At 43.5% G+C, this 23500-nt stretch overlaps 1 protein-coding gene across 3 annotated transcripts in view; it reads left to right on the top strand.

The window, feature by feature from the left end:
- MACROD2 (mono-ADP ribosylhydrolase 2) overlaps nt 1–23500 on the top strand; it is a 786342-nt gene that overhangs the window by 758745 nt on the left and 4097 nt on the right. For all 3 annotated transcript variants that reach the window (XM_015856727.2, XM_015856726.2, XM_015856725.2), the window contains 2 exons: nt 16619–16702; nt 22668–22736. In XM_015856727.2, the coding sequence (XP_015712213.1) occupies nt 16619–16702; nt 22668–22729 (146 nt within the window). In that variant the 3' untranslated portion in view covers nt 22730–22736. The remainder of the gene's footprint in view (nt 1–16618; nt 16703–22667; nt 22737–23500) is intronic.

Genomic DNA, 23500 nt, shown 5'->3' with positions numbered 1-23500 from the left:
CTTCCACTTATCTTCCCTTTCAGAATACCTGCAGATGCCCTTTGGTCCTTGACAGTGCTTGGGAGCATATAGTGGCTGGTGGTGCTCACCCTGAGGCTGCCAACAGAGTCCTGTTGCTTTTAACCCGTTCCAATTAGGAAGTTCTGTTGAAGTCCTCCTTGAATAGGAAATGGCAAACATAATTAGCTAGCTCATGTTAGGAGGCTCTTGGGTTGGAGTATTTTGGTTTAGTTTGTTTTGCTTTATTGCCTAATTCCTTGGCTGATTTGAAAGCAGCTTTATTTACAGATCAGAGCAGTTGAGATGAAAGCCTGGTTAATTAAGAGAAAAAATAAATTTGCTTCTTGCTTTATGTTTAACGTGGAACAGCATTTATTTCTGCATTGTCACATATGCACTTTTATTATTAATCTTCAAGCTTTAGCTGTACAACTGTAGATGAGATTTAGGAAGAAAACAAAAACTCCTTCCCTTCTTCCTTTCCTATAAAGCAATAGAGAATGCTGCTTAAGCATGTGAAATTCAGGCTTTGTGTGGCACATAGGATATCTCAGAGGTAGCTGTGGACAATTGCCATGCAATTGAATACAGCATCTTTTGTTCTGTGCATACAGGCAAATGAGAGCACCCAGCCGTCATGTGTTTGCACCACAAGAATTAAATACCAACTAATTCAGCCACCTTGCAGATAAACATTTAGATATAGTTAAAATGGCTAGCTGTAAATGCAACAAGCTAGCTGTGAATGATAGAGAAATATGGGAGGGGGGTTCTTCACTCATATACAGCAATTTTCTTCCAACACTCCCTATCAGCTAGACTGAAATGCTGTGTATGAGGCGAGATTGAAAGGCTGTTCTTACACTACTGCAAATCTTGGTATTTTTAAGGCACCGAGGGAAATAAAATGCAAAGAGCACACTCTAAATGAATGCACGGTGCAGCACAGGAAAGGCCTGTAACATCACTGCCTCTGTGGGAGTAAGTGGGGCTGTCACTAAAGAGGAGTGCAGCTCCCCAGTGCATTGGCACTGCTATTTACAGACCAGTAATCTTTGAAGTTCTAACTGGCCTTTTTTTGTGCATGTGTAAGAGCGATGCTGCATTTTTTTCTTTTATATTTGTTTTCTACCATAATACATGTTGGTATTCTTATGATGGTTGCTGCCTAGTTGAGATCCTCTGTGTAAAGGATAACAGATGAGTTATGTGACCTGACATTCTCCCTGGGAATGTGCTTATAAAGAAGCAAGCCAGTGGCATTTCTAAGTCTGCTTTTAAAGTAGTTGGCTATATACTTTGTTTATCATAATTGCTAGGATGTGCCATTTCTCTGGTATTTTGCACCTTCTCTTAATTGACTCGGAGGCAGAAAGCCTTTGGGCAGAGACCCTGGGACTCAAAGGAGAACAAAATGCACCACTCGAGGCTGCTCCACAATCCCCATCCTGTGAGAAGAGCTTGAAGCAGTCAGGTTTGCTGCAGGCTGTGGAAATGAAGTGAGCTCTAACCCTTCAAGAGCACCTGTAACGAGTACACTTTGCTGGGCCCACTTGTCAATTACTCTGCTGTTCATCCTCTCTCTACACTGTGCCAGGTGGTGGTTTGAGCACTGCAGAGGAAACCAGCACAGTAAGTGGCTGCCTTTGATGGAGGTTTCACATCCTGCTAATTGAAATCTCTGTTCCTTCCAGTTGCATATAACCTTGTAGCCTCCTAGCTCCTCCGTGTCTTTCTGTGCATGTTTCCTGTGCATGTCTGTTAGCGTGGCTCCATGCAAGCTAGCAGTGACCAATGTGAAAGGTTGTCCTGGAGATGAGGCACTAACTGGAGGGCTTCCCCATCGCTCAGTGAGCAGCCCCTCTACTTATACCCTATGTCTCCATGTGGGGAGCAGTTCAGAGCCTGGCTGGGAGCTGGAGGAAGGGCCAGCAGGGCAATGCTGCCTTGGCTTTGCTCAGCTGAGGACAGCGGAGAGGCCGCCACCCAGCAGCACCCAGAACCTTCACAGCAAGGTTAGCAAGAGTTTTGTTTTTCTGCAAAAATACTTTGTCTTTGATCGAACCCAATGTATCTTTTTTTACATTTCACTGGTTTCTTGTTTCTGGAGACTTCACAGTTTCGTGGCTACAAACCTCGCGTGCTTAAAGCGATCGGCCCATCTGCAAGAGGCTGTTTGAAATAAAAACAGCTGAGGAGGAAAAGAGAAAAAACATCGCCGCCGCCTTTCCCAAGGCCTGACATTCAGATTGCTTTTGCAGTGCCCCCTGGAGGGATGGCCTTTGGTTATAAGCTCCACTACATCACTGGAGAGCTGGCTGCACATGACCACGATGGCAGCCCTCCAAAGACTGAACTTTAATGATGAATGCCACGAAATACTGCTACACAGGCTCGCTCTGGGGAAAGTAATACTGTGTACAGTGTGTGATCTATGTCACCTGGAGTCTTTATCATTTCTTTCAGCTATTTGCAGAACTCTTTCGTGTTCGGGCTGTGGAAGGAAAGCATTAATTCAGGGTTAGTAAACATGAAGATAGGAAGAAATAAAATGAATCTGCACAGTTAAACTTGCTATAGCAAATATACCTTGAGAGAGCAAAAAGATGCTGAGCTGAACTTAGCGAGCTTTAATTTGGGTCCATTTTCATTATACTTTCTTTTGTACTTTCCCTTCCTTTATACTTTCCATTCCCTTATACTTTCCTTTGTACCATAATTGGTGTTATTAAGCAGTCTCCTGGGCTATGAATTACTACTATAGTAAGGAAATGAAACAACTGAAGAATTTTGCTGACTGGGAACATGCAGAAGGAGAAGCAGGGCCTATTTAACCGTTATTATTATTAATGTCATCTCCAAGCGTTGTTAATATCATCATTACTGCCATACAGCCATACATCAGAGCTCCCTAAACTTGAATTGGTGATCATACTGTGAAAGGTGCTGTGTGCTTAGGTCTCTATCCAAAGAGCATACAGCCTAAATCGTATATCATGGCAAGCTTACCAGCACAACCAAGGCATCTGTTTGATGGATTTCCAACACAGTTGTGTTGCTTTTTTACATGTATTGTCTGCAACCACTTAGATTCCTCCAGCTCCTGCTGGTTAAAGAATTAGTTTTGCCTTGCCAGAGAAACTGTTGCATGAATGACCAATACACACCTGTCAGTGCTTCCTGCTAGCCAGGCAGAAGCACTTTTCTCTTAGACTCCCCTCCATGAAACGTTCTTACAAAACAAGAGAAAAAAGGACTTGCTGTCTTTTCAATTAGGATTTTTTTTTTAATTATATTTTATTTTATTTTGTTTTATTTTTTAACAGAAATCTGAAGGCTTCTATTCATCCTTCTATTAGTCAAGAGCTCTCTGCTGCCAACCCTTCCCCAGAGTGTTAGGGCTACCCAGGAAATACAGCGTTCTGTTTCCATGGGAAGTCTTTACTCCTAATACACCTAGTTTTTCTGGCAATTCCAATTCCATTGCCATTTTATCTACAGCTGATGGTTAGACTTGATGATTTCAACTGGCTTTTCCAACCTAAATGATTGGATGGTTATAAATAATTTTGGCAGGAGCCATCAACATTTCTCTGGCAACCTTGGGCTTTTCAGGCTACTTTTGTATGACTCCCTGAAAGCAGAACAGTTCCCATAAAACTGTCTGCTCTTTGAAAAGAAAGGAAAAAATGAAAAAGAAACCTGATAGGGGAAGAGATTTTGTTAGAAATATTTTGATCAACTCCACATGTGCCTTTGCAGCCAGCTCCTTTTGCAGCAGGACCACCCGCTGCATGTGGGATGCAGCAGCTCCAGTGGCCTCGGCGCAGCCTCAGGGTTGCTGCAGGTATCCCAGCCAACCTCCAGCTTCTTTCCAAGCCAGGCACTCTCATATGCTGTGGCAGCAACAGGCAAAACAGCCGGCACCTCTGCTTCCTGATGCAGTATGATGTGGAGGCTCACCCTCTCTTTCTCCATCCCCGTGTTTGAGGTACATTTGAAGCTTGGGTAAGGTTTTAGTTTTGTTCTGTTTTCTCATTTTTGCAAGACCGCATTTCTTGAACAAACCCAACGTGTATAAATACAGGCTGGCTTCCACTGTGCAGATCCCTTTTCAGCTGTAGTGCACAGTGCTTAAGTCAGGGTCAGCCTCATCAAATGGTTTCAGCAAATTACAGTGTGTATTACCAGGATGGGGAATCAGTGGTACTCAATGCTTTCAGCCATCGTAAGATTTTCAGCCAGCTCCAGTCATTGTTGTGGATATGCCATTGGAATCAAAGCAACTCGTTAAGACACATAGGTTATTTGTCCCCCTCACCACCGAATATACACAACATCTGTTCACTGAAAGGCCACAGACTTCTAACTCAAAGCACAGCTCATTCAGAGGACACATTTTAGGTGCTTATATCAGATTAGTAACTAAGTAGGCAAAATATTTGGTCAAGATTTGCTGTGAACTGAAAACTCTCTTGGCAAAGACTACCTGTGTTCTATGTAGCAGGTCCTTCCTTTAGTGAGTTTGTAGTATTTAAAATAGATTCAATGTGAAAAAACCAATCCAGGACATTTATTTTGTTGCCCAGCTCTCACAGTATACATAGAGACATCTTGTGAATGGTTGTGAAAAGAAGTTGTCTGAGACTCCTCAGACTGTTTGTCAGGCTGAAGGTTTTTAGTGCACTGAAGTGTAGTAAAAAATGAGAACTATAAAGCAGTATAACGTGGATTGTCTAGACCTTTAAACCTACTCAGGAAATCAAGATATATATGTATTTTTAAAGAAACTCAATAAACCTTGTTTTTAGGATTGTGAAATCTGCTATTGACAGGGCTGAACATAAACATGGTTCAAGGCCAGTGACTTAATTCTAGGTGACACCACTCCTAATCCTTTATAGCCAAATCCTTCAGTTTTATCTGTGGCTCTGGGAAACGGTCTGTCAAGGCTGAAGTCACTTGCACGAGGGGATTAGCAATTTTTGCATTCTTTTGAAAGCTTCAGTAATTCTCTTGAAAGTAACAGATGCCGAGGCATTTGTGGAGACTGTGGGCAGTGGCAAGCCTTACACTGGCCTGCAAATTCTTTCAGACCTGGACCATGAGAAACAGCACACATCTGAAGCTTCTAATTCCATCCTTTGTGCCACGTGTGCCAGCAAAAGCTCTGTGTTATCCTCTGTCTGTGAGTAATCAAGGGGAGGAGAAGAGGGGAGATGTTCCTTGTGATTGACCCAGGGGTGGAATCACTCTATCGGCTTCTTTTTTTCTTAGGCTTGGAATAGTTGAAAGCTGTATTATAAAGTGGCTTTGGGCATCTGCGAGTTCATGAGCTCAGAAGGTCTTCGTTAGAAATAAATCATAAAACATGATCCAAATCCAGCCATCTGAAGGAGTTTAGCTGGAGGAAATGCTTTTAATATGTGCACATCATCTTCCTTCAGCAAGACAAATGCCTGCCACTGTCAACTGCTAATACAATTATTCTCTTCTGGCTTAATTGGTAGAGGTCTTGACTTTGGTGCTAAGATTGCAAGTGTAAGCCTTTAAGTTATCAGGCACCCTGTAACAGGAGGATGGCATTACAGAAGGGCTAAGCACTATAATGCGCCAGCCTGGGTTTCAGTACTTTTATATGGTATTTGACATTTCTGAGCATCCTGGGGTACTAGCTGCTGTATACTGGCTGAACTTCAGGACATCCCACTGCAAGGAACCCTTGTTAGCCATCAGTTATTAGGAGGATGTGGGGAGATGTTACAGACTTGCTCAATAGCTTGGAGGAAAAGTATAGTTATCATATTAGACTTGAGAGTCTGCCAATGTTCATGATAGACACCAGTTTTATTAGCAGTTCTGTAAACTGTTGAGGGAAAATGAAGGCAAAAGCCAATTTGATGACTCTAATGTTGCTGAGCTCTCTAAGCCCAGGCCATAGAGGTGGTGTCATCTTCTGTGCAGTGAGAATTGGTACTGGATTCATGAATCCAAGCTTAGGACCCCAGATAGATGGCGTGGTTTTTACGGTGCACATGCCAACCATGCTGTGAAATGACACCCTCTGAAGCCAGTTGGAGCTGCTGGGTGCTTGGAGCTTTTGGAAATGAGGATCTAAACTCCATTTTAAAGTGTGCCTGTCTTCAGTCTCCTGATTCTGAAAATTCTGACCTACGTCTGCTGCTGTCTGGAGCAACCTGCATGGTAAAAGTGTGTTTGATGGAAAGAAGAGAGATTCTCTCCAGTGATAAAGGGAAAAATCCTCGTCTATTTGAAAGCATATTCTCTCCCAATGAAGGGCATTGAAACAAAAATGAAAGTTTGTTCCCCCTTTTTTTCTTAAAGACTTTTGTTCATGCTGTGTATTATGTGGTTTGTATCTTTGGCCTGCAGTTTCTATTTTGTGCCTGGAGATATAGTATGACTTGGAGGAATCTTTAATATCTCAGAGTGCAGTCAAGATTGCTGAGGAGAAAAAGCACCACCAAAGCTTTCCAAATGAGTTGCTCCAAGTCTTACCTAAAGTAATTAAGGAAAGTCAGTAATTCTCTCATCCTTACCCAACATTGGTCTGGCTTTCCATTTGAAGTTGCTTCCTTTTGATATGAGTACATCTCTGATATGTGTGAAACCCAGAGTAGATTTCTGACCTTTTTCTCTCCTGCTGGTCAAGTTGCCAAAACAACCAGTAACAGCAGAATGGGCCTCTTCCAACAGTGGGAGTAAATCCATAGGAGAGGACTGGGAGACGATAAGTCCTCCAGTATTTCTCCTACTCTGCAGTGGTGAGCTGTAGACCTAGTAGATCATTACGTGCCAACAGTGGTAGATGTCAGGGTTTATGAACCTGACTGAGGACCTCTCTAGAATGATTTCCTGTGGCTGTAATGTGTGCTGCTGGCTTTTTCTTACTCACCACTTGTGAGTCCTTCTGAACTGTTCTGAAGAAGAAAAGCTGTATCTCATAATCAGCAAGCTCTTCCTTAAGACTATCTGCTTCCCACTTTTTTCAGGGAGCTTAGAAGAAGCAAATTTGCCTTCCTCTTCTAGGTGTCATCACACTCCCTCACCGTCTTCAGGGTCTTCTCCCAGCCTTTGCTATAGCTAGAGACGAAGGCAGGAGCAGCATGGGGAACAAGTCTCCCAGAAATCAAGAAAAAGGCCAAAATAAAAGAAAGAAAAAGCCTCAGAATACTGACTTACTGGAGAAAGAAATGTTCGACTGAAAGCAAATAATCCAGACCCCTGTTTTGCAAAGCTGAGGTCAGTTGAGAAGTACTTTGTAGCTTTTTGGAAGTGGGAGGATTATAGCTATATTCTTTGTGTTATATTATCTAAATGTAAATGTCTGTCTCTGATGTAGCATCCTAGTTAGACCCTAGAATTTATGAACTAAGGGAAGGATGAAGCATGAAAAAGTTGTGAAGAAAAATCTGCAGCTCTGTCTTTTTGTAATTCTTGCTGAGAGCTGGTATAAATGGAAGACAAATCAAAGGCAACAATAGCACCATGCATTTTATCTCACACACTGTGATGCATATTAGTGTTGTTTCCCATTGTGAGCCCAAAAGAACATTTACAATTTTAGAAAATACTGCATAATGACTCTCCGCAAGGAAGAGAAGCCAGCATATGACTGCCAATACTGACACTTGCTTTTTGCTGGCCTGCAAAATTCTTCTCCTAGAGCCTCTGAATAGAAAAAAATTCCAACCCAGCACTGTGAATTTTGAGTTCTGCCCTAAATTTTCTCCCTGAAACGGAGTAGATATAGATGTGGTGATATTCTATATCCGGTCTTTGATCTTGCCAGGAAATACAGCTCATACTCATCATCATGTGGCAACGCTCCTCTAAGGTGTGGGTAATACCACCCAGGCTGGTGGATGACTCTTCCAAGGCAACCCACAAAAGATTTCTGTTCAGTTTTGCTTTTTAGTGTTTTGGAAATGTTCCTGGCTTTGTGGGAGGAGGGTGAATGTCAGGAGGAGTGAGTATTTTGAGTATTAAACACCAGCAATGCTATTGTGGTCTGGTTCCATACCTCCCTCACTCCCCAGAATGTCAGTAGTAAAAGCTGAGTTGTAAAACATGCCATTGAAACTTGTGGAAATGCTTGTTTGCCACCACCAAGCTAAAACACCCACAGTGGCAGCTAGGCTGTTCTTTTAGACTTGTCTCAGTTTGGGCATACGTAGCATGCAGTTCCCTCTAGCAGCACTGTGTCTTAGGGATTTTGATCCATTCATGGCTTGCTTCTATGCAGTCTGAGTTAAAGGGAGGATGAGGTCATTCCCTGCTGGCATGGGACAGTCAGATACAAGCCAGCTTTTGCTCTGATGTAGCAGTGCTGAGCTGAGTGCTGAAATCCATAGGGCCAGTGCCAGGTGACACAGGGAGAACTTGAACTCTTCTTCAACTCCTGGTGGCCAAATGAAATCAGGAGGTGACAGTGAGTGGGGGATACATCCCTCCTTCCTCTCCAGTGTTAAATCTAAGGTGTTTCATCTTTGCTCCTTCCTTCCCGCTGAAGCGGCCTGGTGGGCTTTATCTTATAGTAACATAAGTTCTAGATATTGCTTATTTATCTGAAACAGTCCTCTGCTGAAAGCCAGGCACCAACAAATTCAGCATTTAGTACAATAAGTTCCTTTGGAATGTGAAATACTGTGATGGGAATGTAAGCACCCCCATAATAACAGCTAAAGAGGCAAGTGCTGAATGTTGCTTTCAGTATTAAACTGTGCCTGAGTTGACCTGGAGTTGTCAATTAGAGCAGGACAAGAACATCAGTCACTTCGTTATTAGAAATTAGAAAAAATAAAATAGAAAAGCAAAAGCCCAACAAGGAATTATTCTGGCCAGTATTGTTAAAGATAATAAAAAGTGTTCTTACAAATATATGAACAGCAAGAGGGGAGCCAAGGAGAATCTCCTGCTTTTTTTTGGACATGGCAGGGAATGTTATCACACAGGATAAGGATGAGGTTATCAGCGTCTTTTCTCTTTAATAATCAGGCCAGTTATCCTCAGGGGGCTCAGTTCCTTGAGCTGGAAGACAGGGATGACAGGAATACATCTTCTCTTCCACAGAGCACACGATGCTCCCCCAGCAGAGTGAGGAACATCACCTTCAAAAACACAGCCAGCACTGTCATCTGTCACCGGGCTGTCCCCTTCTTTATTGAGGGAAAACAACCCCAAGCCATTTATCTAAAATTTCATACTGCCCTTGATCGTGTGTGTATATGTGGTGTTTAAATGTGTGTTATGTTTTTGAGTCACCACCTGGGTCCAAAGCAACACAAACATAAACAGGTGAGGATTTCAGTAAGCGAAACGATTTCTTTAAAGCGGATTTGTGTTGATCACCATATAGTTTTAAAAGCCTCAAACAACAACGACAACAACAAAACCACAACCTGGATACATTTCTTCAGTTGTTTTTGAAAGGTGATCATCACTGAGTGCGTCTCTTGGTAGGGAAAAAAAGATATGATAAGTATCACCTGTGAAGTTTTTGTGATTGAGTGCTGCCAATTACCACTTTTTCTTTCCAGCAAATGAGTTTCATATTCTGTTCGGCTTAATTCTAGGAAGCTAGCAGGCTTATGAAATTAAAACAGAGTGCTTGGCTGGGTCTTGATAAGCTTTTGGAAATGGAAGTGCTCTTTCCAAATAGCAAGATGTTTCAGCCAGGTCTGATGCGAACAATACCTCTGGTTATCTGCGTTTTTAGGAAGTGGTGGTTTGGGGTGGTGGGGTTTTTTTGGTACATGTGTGTGTTTTGCCCTTTTTCATGCAGACTGCTACGTCTTTGCATCACCAAATGTTTGAAAATGACAGTGTGCCTGCAAGGTACCATCCATTAGCAGAACTTTGCTGAACTTTCTTGCGCTCTCGTCATTGAGAATATTCTGTTCTATTTTAAGCCACCGAATTTAGGTTGGGGTCTGTGGATAAATAAAAGGAAAGCGTCTCTTTCGTTCCCACACAGTATTCTGTTACTGCTTTTCAGGTAAAACCATACGCACTGTATTTACCCTTCTGCTGCTCTTCCCTGCCACTTTGAAGCTCATTCTTCACACACTTGGCAATAGTCTCCTTGAAAAGGAATTGAATGGAGTATTTTCCTGGGCTCTTCTTTGACTTAGCAGTTATCTCTTTCAGAAGCAGTGACCCCAGAAGTAAATGTTTGCAGTTGTAAGGGTGAGCAGCCCTTGCTGCGCTTTATCAGAAACTTGGGCAAAGCCTCCTTTTGTCCTGTGCTCACAGTATGATTTTCACCATGTTGTCTTCTTCTTTGTAGCCACGGTTGGAGACTTAAAATATATGGGTGCTTGCTTGTGAGTTTGGGTATATTAGGAGGGGATTTTTCTCTCTTCCAGCTCTTGAGCAATTTACTGTTTTTGTCTTTTCACACTCTTACTCCCTCCTCTCGCCCCTTAATATGATTCAGTTTTCCAGTAATTATCCTTGCTGTTCGCTTGCAGTGCCTGCCTGGTGCTGCTTAGAGCTGAGGGCTCACATGGTTTCTTCTGTATGGGGTGGCTCCTGTAGAGGGGAAACCAAAATTTCTTTACCGTTTCTGAAATAAATAGCGTGCTGCTCTGATAAATCCGACCTGCTTATGAGATCCAGGACCTCTTTGCTTTCACAGTCTATTGCTTTGCTGCAGTTGCATCAGGATTATTTGAAATGCTCAGAAAGTACAGTGAATGCAAAATTGAAATGGAATAGAGGCACAGTATGTGCTGATGGAAAATCCAGCAGCAGGGTGAGCTATTCAGTTGTTTGTGATGGAGGGGAAAGCAAGGCCTGTGAATGCTATTGGGCACCTGGGTCAACTCTTCAAAATGAAGGATTGCATCCTCACTCTGGATTAGTGGTGCAGAGAGACATTAAACCTGCTCTACAAGGATAGCTGGAGACAGACAAGAAGCATGGCAATATGCGTGGTGGGTGTGCAGGAAAATGGTATTGCTATGAGTGTGGATGTGCAGCCATCATTTGGGCAGCTGGTGGTTGTTCCAATGCTCGAGAAATAAGGGGCATTCTGCCTACCCAAGCATCACTTTTGCCCCGGTGGAAGCCCAAGATCAGAAGACCTGGAGAGTTCCTCTGGTTTATGTAAAAGGATGTGGCCATTCCTTGCACCCATGAGTTTTTAAGCACCAGGAAGCCAGAGGTGATCAGGAACTGAGACGTGTAACTTGTGAATTTGGTAAGCAGTTACAAGTGACAGGGAAAACAACAGAAAGGGAAAGGAAGGTAAATAATGCTGTTTCTAGAGAACTCTGTATTCAGAACACCTACGCTTTTCATAAGACCACTGAGCGTGCTGTCTGCCTCATTTACAGACAGGGAGATGGAGCGCAAGAGCTCTGAAAGCAGTTCGGGCCAGGTAATCTGCTAGTCTGAATACTACCCGGCAACATTTTAGTTATGTTAACAGTCAGCAGTCAAAGAATTCAATTGAAAGCCTCTGGGTGCTCCATTTCAGATATTCCCTGCTGTAGGGTTCTTCTTTGATGAGAGGTTTCACAGAAAGAGCATCTGGAAAACAGCAGCGTGGCCTCTTTGTCAGAAGAGAAATTCAGAAAGGCCTTTTCTGCAAACGATATGCCCTTGTATTCATCAAGAGCCTGCTGTGTGCAGGTCTATCCCGTTGTTACAGAGAGACAAAAGAGACAAAGAGCTCCTGATGGGCATTAGCGACTTTAGAGACGCCCAATTTGTATGGGTCTTATGGACCAGATTGCTGAGAGACAATCCTCCCCACACTCCCATTCTCACCTTTAGGGAAAAAGAGGCATAATGAGATTTACTAAGAGTATATGTAATAAAGAACCGAAAAAGGACAGGGATAAGCACTTCTAAGACACTTTTAAATCACGTTTTAAAAGAATTGCTGTTCTGCTTGAGCCTGGAAATAACAGTGCCTTTAGGTACAGATGTGTGCACAAACACAGAGCTGACGCGATGCACGCTGCGCCGCAGGGACGGGGAGCCTCATCGCTCTGCTGCACTTGGAGACAGAGCCAAAATGCCGCAAGGGAGGGTAAACACTCGATTTAATGATGGAGGGGCTGCAAATCCTAACAGCGGCATTAAGAAATGATGCTCGGCTCTTTCCAGTGCCTGGCAAAGCTGGCTTCCCAGCCAGCACTCCTTCCTCTGACATCTTGAGCTTTCTTTTCATCTCTGTGGTGCCTAATTGCCAGGGAGTTTTTTGATCAAGGTAAAAGATTCCTGATTGAACAGATGGAGACGTTTGTTAATGAAGCTGCACTGAATAGTGCCTCAGACTTGTACTCGACCCAGACGTCATGGAAGGATGGCGAAGGGGGAACTGCCCCCAGCCTTCAGAATAAGAAAATTACGCAGGGCTGTGGCTGCTGTGGTTTAGAGCCCCGAGAGCAAGAGGTAGGGTACTTCTGCATGTAGAAACATGGAAAAATGCAGCGTGAGTCTTATTTGTGGGGGTATTTGGTGTGGTCAAGAGGGGTCAGGCAAGCCGGATGGAGGTGGTGAATAGAGCAAAACCAGGTTCTCTAAGTGAAGCAGCGTTTATGCTACCAAAACGCAGCAGTAAACAAAGTACATGAAGGCTTGACAGTAACATTAGCAAACAGCTACAGTGAAATGGCTGGGAAGGAGGAAAAAGCAGCCCTGGCTATTTGCAGAGAGGGAGAAGTGGAACTGGTTTTGACAGATAAGACAATGCAGCTCTGGGTCACAAGAGCTTTGTCTTTGGTTTTTGTTGCTGCAGATTGAAAATGGTGCCTTCAAATTTTAACTGGAGAAATTCAGATTTTAACGAGCCCCCATTTCTCACTGTCTCCCAATTAGGAGAAGCATATTTACAGTTAAATGTAGAATAATAAATTTAATTTAGTGGCTGTGTGTTGCGGAAATCTGCATCATTCAAAATAGCCACAGTGTAATTTACATATTACATAATCACAGAGGTGTTTTTTCAAGGTATATAACCAGAGTAGAAGTGGCTGCTAGACAAATAGCTTGTGAATAGTGAATTTCCCTTGGTTGCAAATTGTCCATGGGCAGAAGAGCATTTTATTGGAAATCCTGTGGCATTACCCAACAAATCTGTTGTGCGGGTATTTTTCAGGAGTAACAACATTGCCATTTTACCTGTATAAAGAACAGTAGTAGAAGCCTTGGACCGCTGTGTTATGGCTAACTGCATTTCTTCAAGAGTTCAGAATGATCCTAAGGCATGGAATTTGCTCTTAGTTACAAGGCTTCTAACAAACACTGGGGATTTTTATAAGATCCATGTTATCTCGGTGTTGCCTGATTGTCCTGGAGGGACTCATTTATGCATGAAATCTCATTTTTCTGTTTGTCTTAACGCTAGTCCATGGTACTATAGCTGGAAATTCACTGTAGAAATCCAGGTTCCTGCTCAGGAGCCCAGAGGCACCAGGAGGGCTGTGCCATCAGCACTCCATCTTCCCAACTGCCTCCATCCAGCAGCAAATCAACCCCCTAGAGTCAGGCAGCTGAGCACAGAAACCCAGTGACTCATTGGTTCTGGAGAGACTTGATGTAGGATTGTGCTTTGAGTTACCTGGGAGAGGAGCCTGCCTCTTTCTCCTAATGACAGGGGCACTCTTCAGCACACAGCAAAGCCTTGCTCATGATCAGGTAAAGATAAGTTGTATGGATTGCCCTGCATTACAGCTCCTAAACCTGCATCATTGCTGGCGTATAGGCATAAATCTTGTGCAAAAGGAGGAGTTACATGCTTGCTAATTTATCAGGAGTGTGGAGAATGGATAGATATCTGACCTCTCTGTTCATCTTCATTTTAATTTTGTGAATTGAATGTGAATTTGGAGTTGTGTTTCTCCAGAGGAAGAGCAGTGTATTAGCTCTAACTGCGTGGAACTACCAATAGACTGTGAATGTAGAGAAGGAAAAAAAAAAGATAAAATAACAGGACAGAGATTTCTATCTGCCTGGTAAATATTTGTCTGGCATGCTTAAGAAGGCTGGGAGCACCCTTGCCTGCCCTGGCATCCTGCTGTCACTGCTAGCTTTGTAAGCAGCCCACAAAGGGCTGGGGCAGTGAGCTCTGCCAGGAGCACAACTGGCTTTAGTAATTGGAACTGAAAGCAGTACCTCCCAGGCTCCCTCCAGTTCTGTGGTGCCCCAGGACCAGAAATACCTCGCTTGTTTGTGCTCGAGCCTGTAGCAATCCACAGCGGGGATGGGGAAGGCCTCTGGAATGAATGGCCTGTCGCTGCCATGCTGGTTTTTTTCAGGTCCTGCTGTTAATGGGAAATGGGCTCGTTTCTGTGATGTGCTCAGTTTTATTGCACAGCAGGGAAGAAGCTTTGCACATCGTGCCCCTTCAGCATGGTGAAGTGTTGCTGTCCCCTCCTGTAACAAGAGCTAGGGAAGAAATGAAGATTTATGTTTGCACAGGTTGAAAGTCTTTCCCAAAATCAGCTGGTAGAGCGCACAAGCACCCTCCCATGGTTTGCAGTGGTACACAGCTTTGTGAAGGTCTAAAATATCTCCTGCCTCCTTCGTCCCTGAACAATGTGTCTCACGATCCTTTTCTTGCTGACAATCTGCAGCAATCAACATATGCCATAAAAAGCACAATGTGGCCATAATCCAGTCCCTGAAGGGATGGCAAATCAGTTAAGCAGACTCGGAAGGAAGGGGAAGTGTAGGACACATGCTAGTTTTCTTCTGACAATGTTCATAGCCCTCAACCTTATGAAAAGCAGTTTTACAGATTTGCTGCAGCTGTTGTTGCCCTTTGGGTCTCCCTTGAGGGCTGCCCACCCTGAGGCATTTTGTGTTGGGGGCCCTCGACACCTTCTGCTTTCAGCAGCCTCAATTAGTACGAGCGTGCACACACCAACACGAGTGTGCACAAAGTGCTGTGGCTTTAATTAGGCTCTGTCTTCAGCTCGCACTGTGCCAATAATGCTTTGCACCTGTCAGCTGCATGAGGGATTTCTGAAGGGGAAAGAGAGAAGCTTTTCGGCAGCGCAGTGAAGCCAGGCGTGCTGGCTAGTTAAAGGAAGATCTTGGGGTATGGCTGGGAAATCTGGGCAGGCATTGAGGAGCTGCCAGCCATGGAGGCAGCTCGAGCTGCTAGAGGAGCTAGGAGCCCAGATGTAACCTGTCACATCACATCCACTTCGTTTGGTTCATAGACGGTGCTGGAGAGTGGGCAAAGCCTGATCCACTGGCATCATCTGCCTGCAGGAGAGCACCCATATTTGGCAGGGGTTCTGAATCCCTGCAATAAGCACACAGGCATCTCAAAGGGAGATGCTGTGTTCATGGTGAGGTGGTGATTTTCCACATTGTTGTTTCTCATACCAAGCTCATGGAATAGCAGCACACATGGGACCTTCCTGTTAAAAGGGCAGGCAACATCTCTCACTGTAGCATTGCCCATCGTGCTTCCCTCTGCACTCAGTGAAACAGCAAATTGGGACAGTTTGTGTTGGTTTCTGCATTTGCTGGGCCCTCGTTTTAGCATTTTAATGCTTGGTAGAAGTGCAGGTAGAGTGTGCTTGAAGTTGCCTGTAAGAGCAGCATCGCCACCATAGGGTGCACAGAGAGGGCTGACATCTCCGCCACAGCATCTGGGCTTGAAGATACAATCAGAAGGAAAGCATCAGCAGGAAATACATGCTTATGGACAAACGGAATGGAGTGCACTGAAGTGCATTTTATAAAAACACCCTCAACCCATACAGAAAGGTGTCTGTGTTACTTAGAACGTTTTACATCTGTTGCTGTGGAGGTAAATCATTTCCACTCATGAGTAAACCCCACACAAAATGTTTCAGTCCTTCTACGCTTTGCTGTCTCCTCACAGCTCCCCCAGTGTCTCGACTGCTTAGCAACCCATAGCTTGGCATCCTGGAGCTGGACTGCAGGGCAGGGCAGCAGCTTATGGTGGCCACAGTAGCGGAGCATTGCTCTGATGGAAATGAACTACAAACTGGCATCTTGGCACTCAGAGTGGCAGAGTATCAGGAGCACTGCGTATGAAACAGCAAAAACGCTTTTTCCTCCCCATTTCAAATACTGTTAAGAGATTGAATCTAAGTTTGCAGACAAGCCTGAGGCAGAAGAGATAAAAATGTTGAGTTTCAGCAATAAAGTGCATTTTCCTAAATTCAAATTCTAGTTTGTGTCTGACTACGGGTATGTTTGAACTCTCACTGTATCTATTTATATTCTGCTAGCTGGAGAAGCTCGTAAGCATGATTAGGTCCCCATCACATACTGCAGTTTATGAGCAGAAAGGCTTCTGTGAAAATGCTGAGGAGAAGAACAGCAGGGAGACAGAAGCACACACTGCGATGGGGTTTTAACAATCCTAGTTAGAAAGGAGTGCAGATAAGTGCAAGTATTTAAGCAGTTATTTCCAAACCACACTCCACCCCTCATATCCCCTGCCCTTTCCTTAGAAAACTGTCTTTTTACAGCAGCACAGTCTATAGAGGTAAAAGCATGCCATAAGAAAGAAAAATACAGGAAAGAATAGGCATACAGACTTTGGGCATTATACATTAATCAGGTACTTGAGTTTCAGTTTTTCTCCTTTCACTTACAGGGATGCAAGAGCAAGAGGAAACTTCTGCAGAGCCTATGAAGGTTGATGTTGCATGTGAATCAGCAGAAGCTTCAAGAAATGACGGTTTGTTGTTCTTACATTTTCATTGTCATAGTGCACAAATAACATGCCTTCCTAAGGTTTGTCTGTATGCTCCCTTACCCTCCCCAAATAAGAGTTCTATAGAGTTCTGTTTATTATCTCTTCAACTGAGACTTCTGACAACCAGCACTGTGCCCTGTGGACAAGAATGCCAATGATATCCTGGGGTGCATTACAAAGAGCATGGCCAGCAGGGCAAGGGAGGTGATCTGATCCTCCTCCTTTACTCTGCCCCAGTCAGGCCACATTTATGTGTTCAGTTCTGGCAGTTCAAAACAGACAGGGATCTCCTAGAAGGAGTCTAGCAGAGGGCCACAAAGGTGATGAAGGGCCTGGAGCATCTCCCTTGTGAGGAAAGGCTGAGAGACCTGGCTGGGGCAATGCAGGCTGGGGAAAAAAAGACTTAAGCCCCTTTCATACCTCTGCTTTACTAATTGGCTCATTTTATATGTTCAATTGATACATTCAATCTGCTTGCCTTTTAACTACATGGTATTTTAAGGCCTGCTGTAATTTTGGTCTGGAAATTGATTTGGCCAAGATGTATCTCATCTCACAGAGGAGTCAGAAAATAATATTTGTGAAAGCTTCTCAGACAGTGCCTGACTCCATCCTGCAGTAAGCATTGGTTCTATAGCCACTCTGAACTTAATGCCAATTAGAGGTCAACATATAAGCTTGTTCTGGCTCAGAGCTGCTTTCCCTTCAGAGGGAAGGAAGTCCTAGCATAGCTCAGTCTGGTAGAAAAGAGAAATAACCTCCCTAGAACATTTACTGCTAATAAAACTATAATGATGGTGTGACCTAGCAGCAGTTCCAGTTGGGTTTGTGAGCATTAGCAACCCAACTGTCCCAACCTTGAACTTGAAATGAGTTTTGGTCAGTTCCTTTGGTAAGCAGATGACCTGGCTGGTTGGCTGGCACAGGCTGTGCACTAACTCTGTGCTCCAGCTCATCATGCATAACCAGATCTTAAGCAAAAAAAAATTGCCATCTGGACACTTCCTGGGTGTAAAGAAATGCTGGATAGGATCAGGGCCCTGGTGCTTAAATTTTGGCAAGGCAAACCTTTTGTCATTCTTCTGGATGGGCTCCTGTAACTTAACAAAACTACAGGAGGGACTCTTTTGGATTTTGACAGAAAGGTCTTTTTGACTGTTTCAAAAGACAATGTTCTCAGGTTTGGGCTTCCAGTCCCCATCTTGTTTGTCATTGTCAACGAGACCCCTGTCTGTAGTGCAGACCGACTTCTGACTCATCCCTTAATGTCTTCAGTATTTACATATAAATTCAAGGCAAAAATGCTTATGTCTCCAAGATAAAAAACTACTGCATCCCTTTTGACATTAATTACACAAAGTATCTAACGCCAGTTTCTGTTCTCTGACATTGGATCATATTGCAGCATTTGGACCGGTGACTGATTTTGATACTGGACTGTAGAGAAGCTTTTGTAAGAAGAGGGAAAGGAAGCATGTTTGATGGGTTTGGTTGCTGCTTGGTTTACCTTTGTTAATACTGGAGATTATGCTATTACTAGAAATCGCACAGAACGATGCCAGAACAGCCTTCTTTCTTCATCTCCTGAAGAAATCAACCAAAAAATCCGTAGCCATTTTAAATGACTTGAATTTTGTATCCCTGGAATGGCTTGGGCTACTTACAGGAAACAAATTTACTGAAGGAATATCTGTAGGGATTTCTTTCTGAAAAGAGGAGCATCCACATGACTACTGTGGATGTGTGCTGCAGCACAGCACAGCTGATTCAGCTGACAGCTTCTGCAACAGTGATCTTCACAGGCTTCTTTCCTTCCATTCTCTTTGCTTATCTTGTATGGTCTTTTACATAGAGCTCATCTTGTAACTTCTTTCTCTGCAATATTCCAGTTATGCAGAAGAAATGGAAAGGGGTGTTCACTAATGCAGCGTACTGTGTCATCACAGAAAGTCTTTGTTTCTCCACAGCTTAACTTGTTTTTGGAACCATAATACAGGGTTGTTTTTATGCACTCATACATTACACGTTAAAAATAAATAATCCCATGTCTGAAAAGAAAAAGTAATAGAAAATAAGATTGAGTTCCTCATGTTCTGTTTTATCTGATGAGTTCATTTCACTGGGAAAAAGAGCAGATTTCTAAGCATATCAGGTACTAGTTGAGATTTAAAGCAAAACGAAGCATAAAAAAGGTTCCCTCTGATACAATTTTAATGTAAACTGCCTGTTTTTCCTCTGGTCCCCCTTCTTTCTCCCCCAGGAGAGCACTTCCCAGCTGAAAACACAAGAATGTCTCACCAGGTTCCCATCAGCAGCCTGGCTGTGTTTTTTAATTTCATGTGCAATGTCAGAGTGAAAAGTGTTCCATAAATACAGAGTGTAGAGAGTTGAGGCAGTTCTCAACATGTGTCTGTCTTGTGGGCAGGGCCTTCATAGTGATTTCAGAAATGAAAAGGATTTGAAAACTGGGCATGATGGACCATCATGAACACTGTTGGGGTGTTCGTGCATGTCTGTAAGCACACGCAGTAATATAGATTCCTGCTTGGAAACCAGAACAAAGATCTTTGGATATTAATATTTTTGTACCCAGGACAAATTTTCTGCTTAGTTATTTAGCTATGACAAAAGCAACCTTTGGTAACTGGATTCCCAGGTGGTGATTCTCTGCCCACAGACAAAATTTTTTCTACTCTGCCAAAGCTTTAGATATTACAAAGGTAGATGTTAGTTTGCAGCTGGCATTAGGCAGATCATGCTCTTCACTCCTTCAATAATGCAGTTATTCATTGGCCTTTCTTATTTCAAGCCTGCAGAAAGCTGCATCTTGACTTGCTGGCAGAATAGGAGAAAAGAAAAAGATGCGGCAAGCACAAAAGTAGTGTCAAAAGTGAAACTTCAGTTTGTTTCATAAGCCACCGCAAGCTGATGAGTGTAGCACCAATGTCCTGACCTTCACATGACTCACAGAAGCGACACAAAAGCAAGATCTCATCGCAGTTAACACCATCACACATTGTTTATGTAATATCCAAGAAGCACCAAGTAAACAGGTGCACATATATCATTGCAGCACAGTCAGTTTGATTCAAAATAGGTAATTTTCTTTCCTGAGCAGTCTGGAGTTACAGCTGAGTGTCTGATAGCCAAGCTATATGGATGTAAAGGTAGACATTGTTTAGGAAGCAGCTGAAGAAACAGATGACATTTGCAAGTAGCAGTCTGACCAAGCTCCTATTATATCAATACAATAATACTTTTCTTTCGTCTGCCATCCAGATCTACAGCACGTTATCCACTGGGGGGAAAACACGTTGTCTCTTTCAGACAACTCTGAACTTAGTTTTCCAGCCTCCCATTTACCTGTCTTCTCTGCTTAGATGCTGCACTGTGACTGCCGGCTCCCTGACCTTTAAACACGCAGCTGGCTCACTGGGGAGAGGAGGGATGCTGCCAAAGCACAACCACCACTTTGCATGCATGAACTTTGCGCCCCTTGTTTTTTCTCCTCTTGCAGGGAACTTGCTTGCTTTTGAGGGGAAACTCTTCTGCAGTCTTAATTTGAGAGCTGCTCAGCAGCTCATGGATGGAGAGAGGAGATGCTCACAGGCCCTCTCCAGCAGGCCAGAATTTAAGTAGAAAACAGAGAGGAAGACTCCATTTCTATTGCACAGAAATGACTATTTCTGTCTTAAAAAGACCCCACACAAAGCTCCAAAACTGGTAAAGCTGCTTGTAGGGTGAAGGGCAGCCACCTTGAACTCAAGTGCTTTGCTGAGCTGGCAACTCTAGAGGTGTGTAATGTGATTTAGCAGTTTAACACATGTAAAAACTTATAGTGGTGAGAAGCCTGTTTCTGGCTTGCACTGTGATTAGATGTAGCACGCTTGGGGCCAACCACATTGTTTGAGCACTGACTCGTGCCATGAAGCTGGTGAGTCACGTCCTCCCATTCCCAATGTCAGCCCTTCCATCTGCTCCTCAATAGGTGCTCCGTGGCTTTTCAGGCTAAGCATCAAGGATTATGTAGGTGGCCTTGTAACATCTGTTGTTGGGGTTCACCCAGTGGTCTGCAGAAGCTTATCCTTCAGTTACATCTTCCCGTCCCTGTCAGAGTTAATGCAAAGAGCTGAGCTTATTCACCCATATGTGGAAAAAAGCTGATGGTGAAACCTTTGGGCACCTCAGTTCTTCCCACTTCCCGTCTGGCTCCGTGTTTCAAGACTCCCTGTGTTTTCTCATTGCCCTTAAAGAGGTGCTGGGTGGTTTGCATCTCACCCACCCTGATGTGACACGCTGCCAGCAAGAGCAGGAATGGCTGTTGGTAGCTATTAAAAAATGCGAGGGGAAGGGGTGGAAAGAGGCATGCTTGTTTGGGATGCTGACAGAGCCTGACCTCAGGTTTCAAATGAAGTTTTGGTTTTGAAAGAAATCTCTTTGAAATGTGAGCAAAGCCTTCTGGTACTTTCAGAAAACCAAGCTGGTGAAACCGGCTGGCATAATGAGGCTGAGAAAGGCTGCTGTCATCAGTGCGCAGCAGCCTTCCCTTAATGATTTTTTATTAAGCATCCTGTCTTTGCTATGCAAATGCATATGAAGAACACAACATCACTAAATGCAGTGTGCATCAGAGCTCCATAATCAGGAGCGGATACTTTTCTTGTTATTCATTGCATACATCCAGGAAGCCATTATGGGATCTGTTCTGCATATGGATGATGAATAATTTACAGATAATTCATCACGATCCTAACAGGTGTATTGACACAATATTGACTCAGAGATCGTACTGCCTGGCTGGAAGTAGCTATTGATTTTTGGCCTTTTGTTTCCCTTAGTTTCCAAATCTCCCATTCAGGTTTTCCTGTCACACGCGTCAAATGACTGCATCTGAGACCACAAAGTAAGGCAAGGTTAAAAGCAGAAAAACGTATAAATGGCCTCGATCAAATTCATTCCAGAGCAGATACTAAATACTACTCATCCTACACATGCATGTGCTGAAGGAACCCTTTTGTGTTTAGCAAATCACACGTGCCACTTCTGATTTATCATGACATCTAAACTATGGTTGTATTGAAATGCACTTAAGCCTTCCGTGTAAATCATCTTATTTATTTATTTATTTAGGCAGTAATTTTATATGGAAAAATAAGATTGTTAGGGTAAATTGATAGTACACTAGTAAACTAGTATGTGTCTGAATGTAGTGCTGTTGCCCCTCCAGCAGTTTGCAGTTCAAGGACAGCCAAAGGCAGAGGCAGCATCACTGCAATTAGAGGTGGATCTGCATCCAGCCCCTGGCACAGCCCAGGATCTGCTGGGGATGTTCACATCAAAGGTTTTGCTCTCAGCCAAAGGCTCCTTGCAGGAAATCCTTCCTCTTTCATTCTCGCACAGGGAAGCTAAGAGATTCGCAGCCCTCATTAGCATGGCCAACATGAAAAATCTCCATGTCAGGTGCCAAATAAATGATTGCACATCCGCGTAACCCCCTCACCGCAGCATAGCAACGTGACAGCAGTAGCAGGTAGGGGTCAAGACCACTTTGCCTGGTGAAGCTCTAAATCACCCCCTGGAAGTACCTATACATCTGCTGGTTGCCTACAGAGACTGGGGAGGGTCATTTAGCTCATCAGCTGGCCATTTTTCGTAGGTGCCAGAATGAAATTCAGTGCATTTGGACTAAAGTGAAAATCTGCATCCAGAGGCTTGGCATTTCTAGCGATGCTGAAGCATATGCCCATGCAGAACCACTCATCAGGGATTCCGTGTAGTTGCAGATTAAGACAACTGGCATAAGAGATATATAGAACACAAAGGATTTTTAGTGTGATAATTGAACTCTGTGTCTTTTGGGCAGAGTGTGGTTTTTACTCAAGGTGATAAACTTGTGTTTATTGTGTATTGTGAGCACCATTTGACCACTGTCTTGTTTTGTTTTCAGCTGAAATGGATAGTCAAGTTGAAAGTATAAAGGATCCCACAGAAAATAAGCCAGAAGCTTAACTAATAGGTGAGATATTTATGGCTATTTTCCTCCCCATTTTCCATTTTGTTTCTATATTTGAAAACTCAATTTAGAAATGACTGCAATGAAAGTTAGGATTCACCAAAAAAATAAAAAAATAAAAAGAGAGACCAAAAAAAAAAAAAAGGGAGAGCACAAACAACAGTGGGATAATTGAGCTTCTAATTGCAGAAAAGGATAAACATATCCTGTAGAATTGATTTGTCAGGTAAGGACAGCAGCAGCATTCTGCAGCTGTAATGGCTTTGGACAGTGCGTGGTCTTAGATCATCAGAAGGCAGGACAGCAGTGAGACAAGCAGTGGAAGAGTAACGGAGTGAGCGAGTTTTGGCATCGCTTTGGTAAATGACAGGCAATTTATACTGGTCAGAACAGGGTTCAGTTCTGTGCGATCCACATGCTGCGAGCAACAGGCTCACATTGTGAGGGCTTTACTGCCCTTGGCTCTGCAATGCCCCACGTCACTTGTGACTGCACTGCTGTAAAACAAGGCAAAGGCAGCAAGCTGCTTTTCAGAGCTTTACTCTTTTATGCACTAAATGACAGTGCTATTGCAAGAGCACTCGATGGTAGCTGTTGCTGTGGAAGTCTTTGTGGATGAGTAATTTGCTATGAAGACCAGGCCTGCTCCAGCTAGAAGGAGTTCTCTCTCTATCTCAGAACAGAATTTTTAAGCATTAATACGCAATGTTGCCTTGGCATTGCCAATATCATACACGGCAAGGTGTGCTATTTATGTAATAGGATTT

This window comes from Coturnix japonica, chromosome 3 (assembly GCF_001577835.2).
Source record: "Coturnix japonica isolate 7356 chromosome 3, Coturnix japonica 2.1, whole genome shotgun sequence".
Taxonomy (NCBI): domain Eukaryota; kingdom Metazoa; phylum Chordata; class Aves; order Galliformes; family Phasianidae; genus Coturnix; species Coturnix japonica.
The sequence above is the reverse complement of the archived record's forward strand: the minus strand, read 5'-3'. Positions and strand labels throughout refer to the sequence as shown.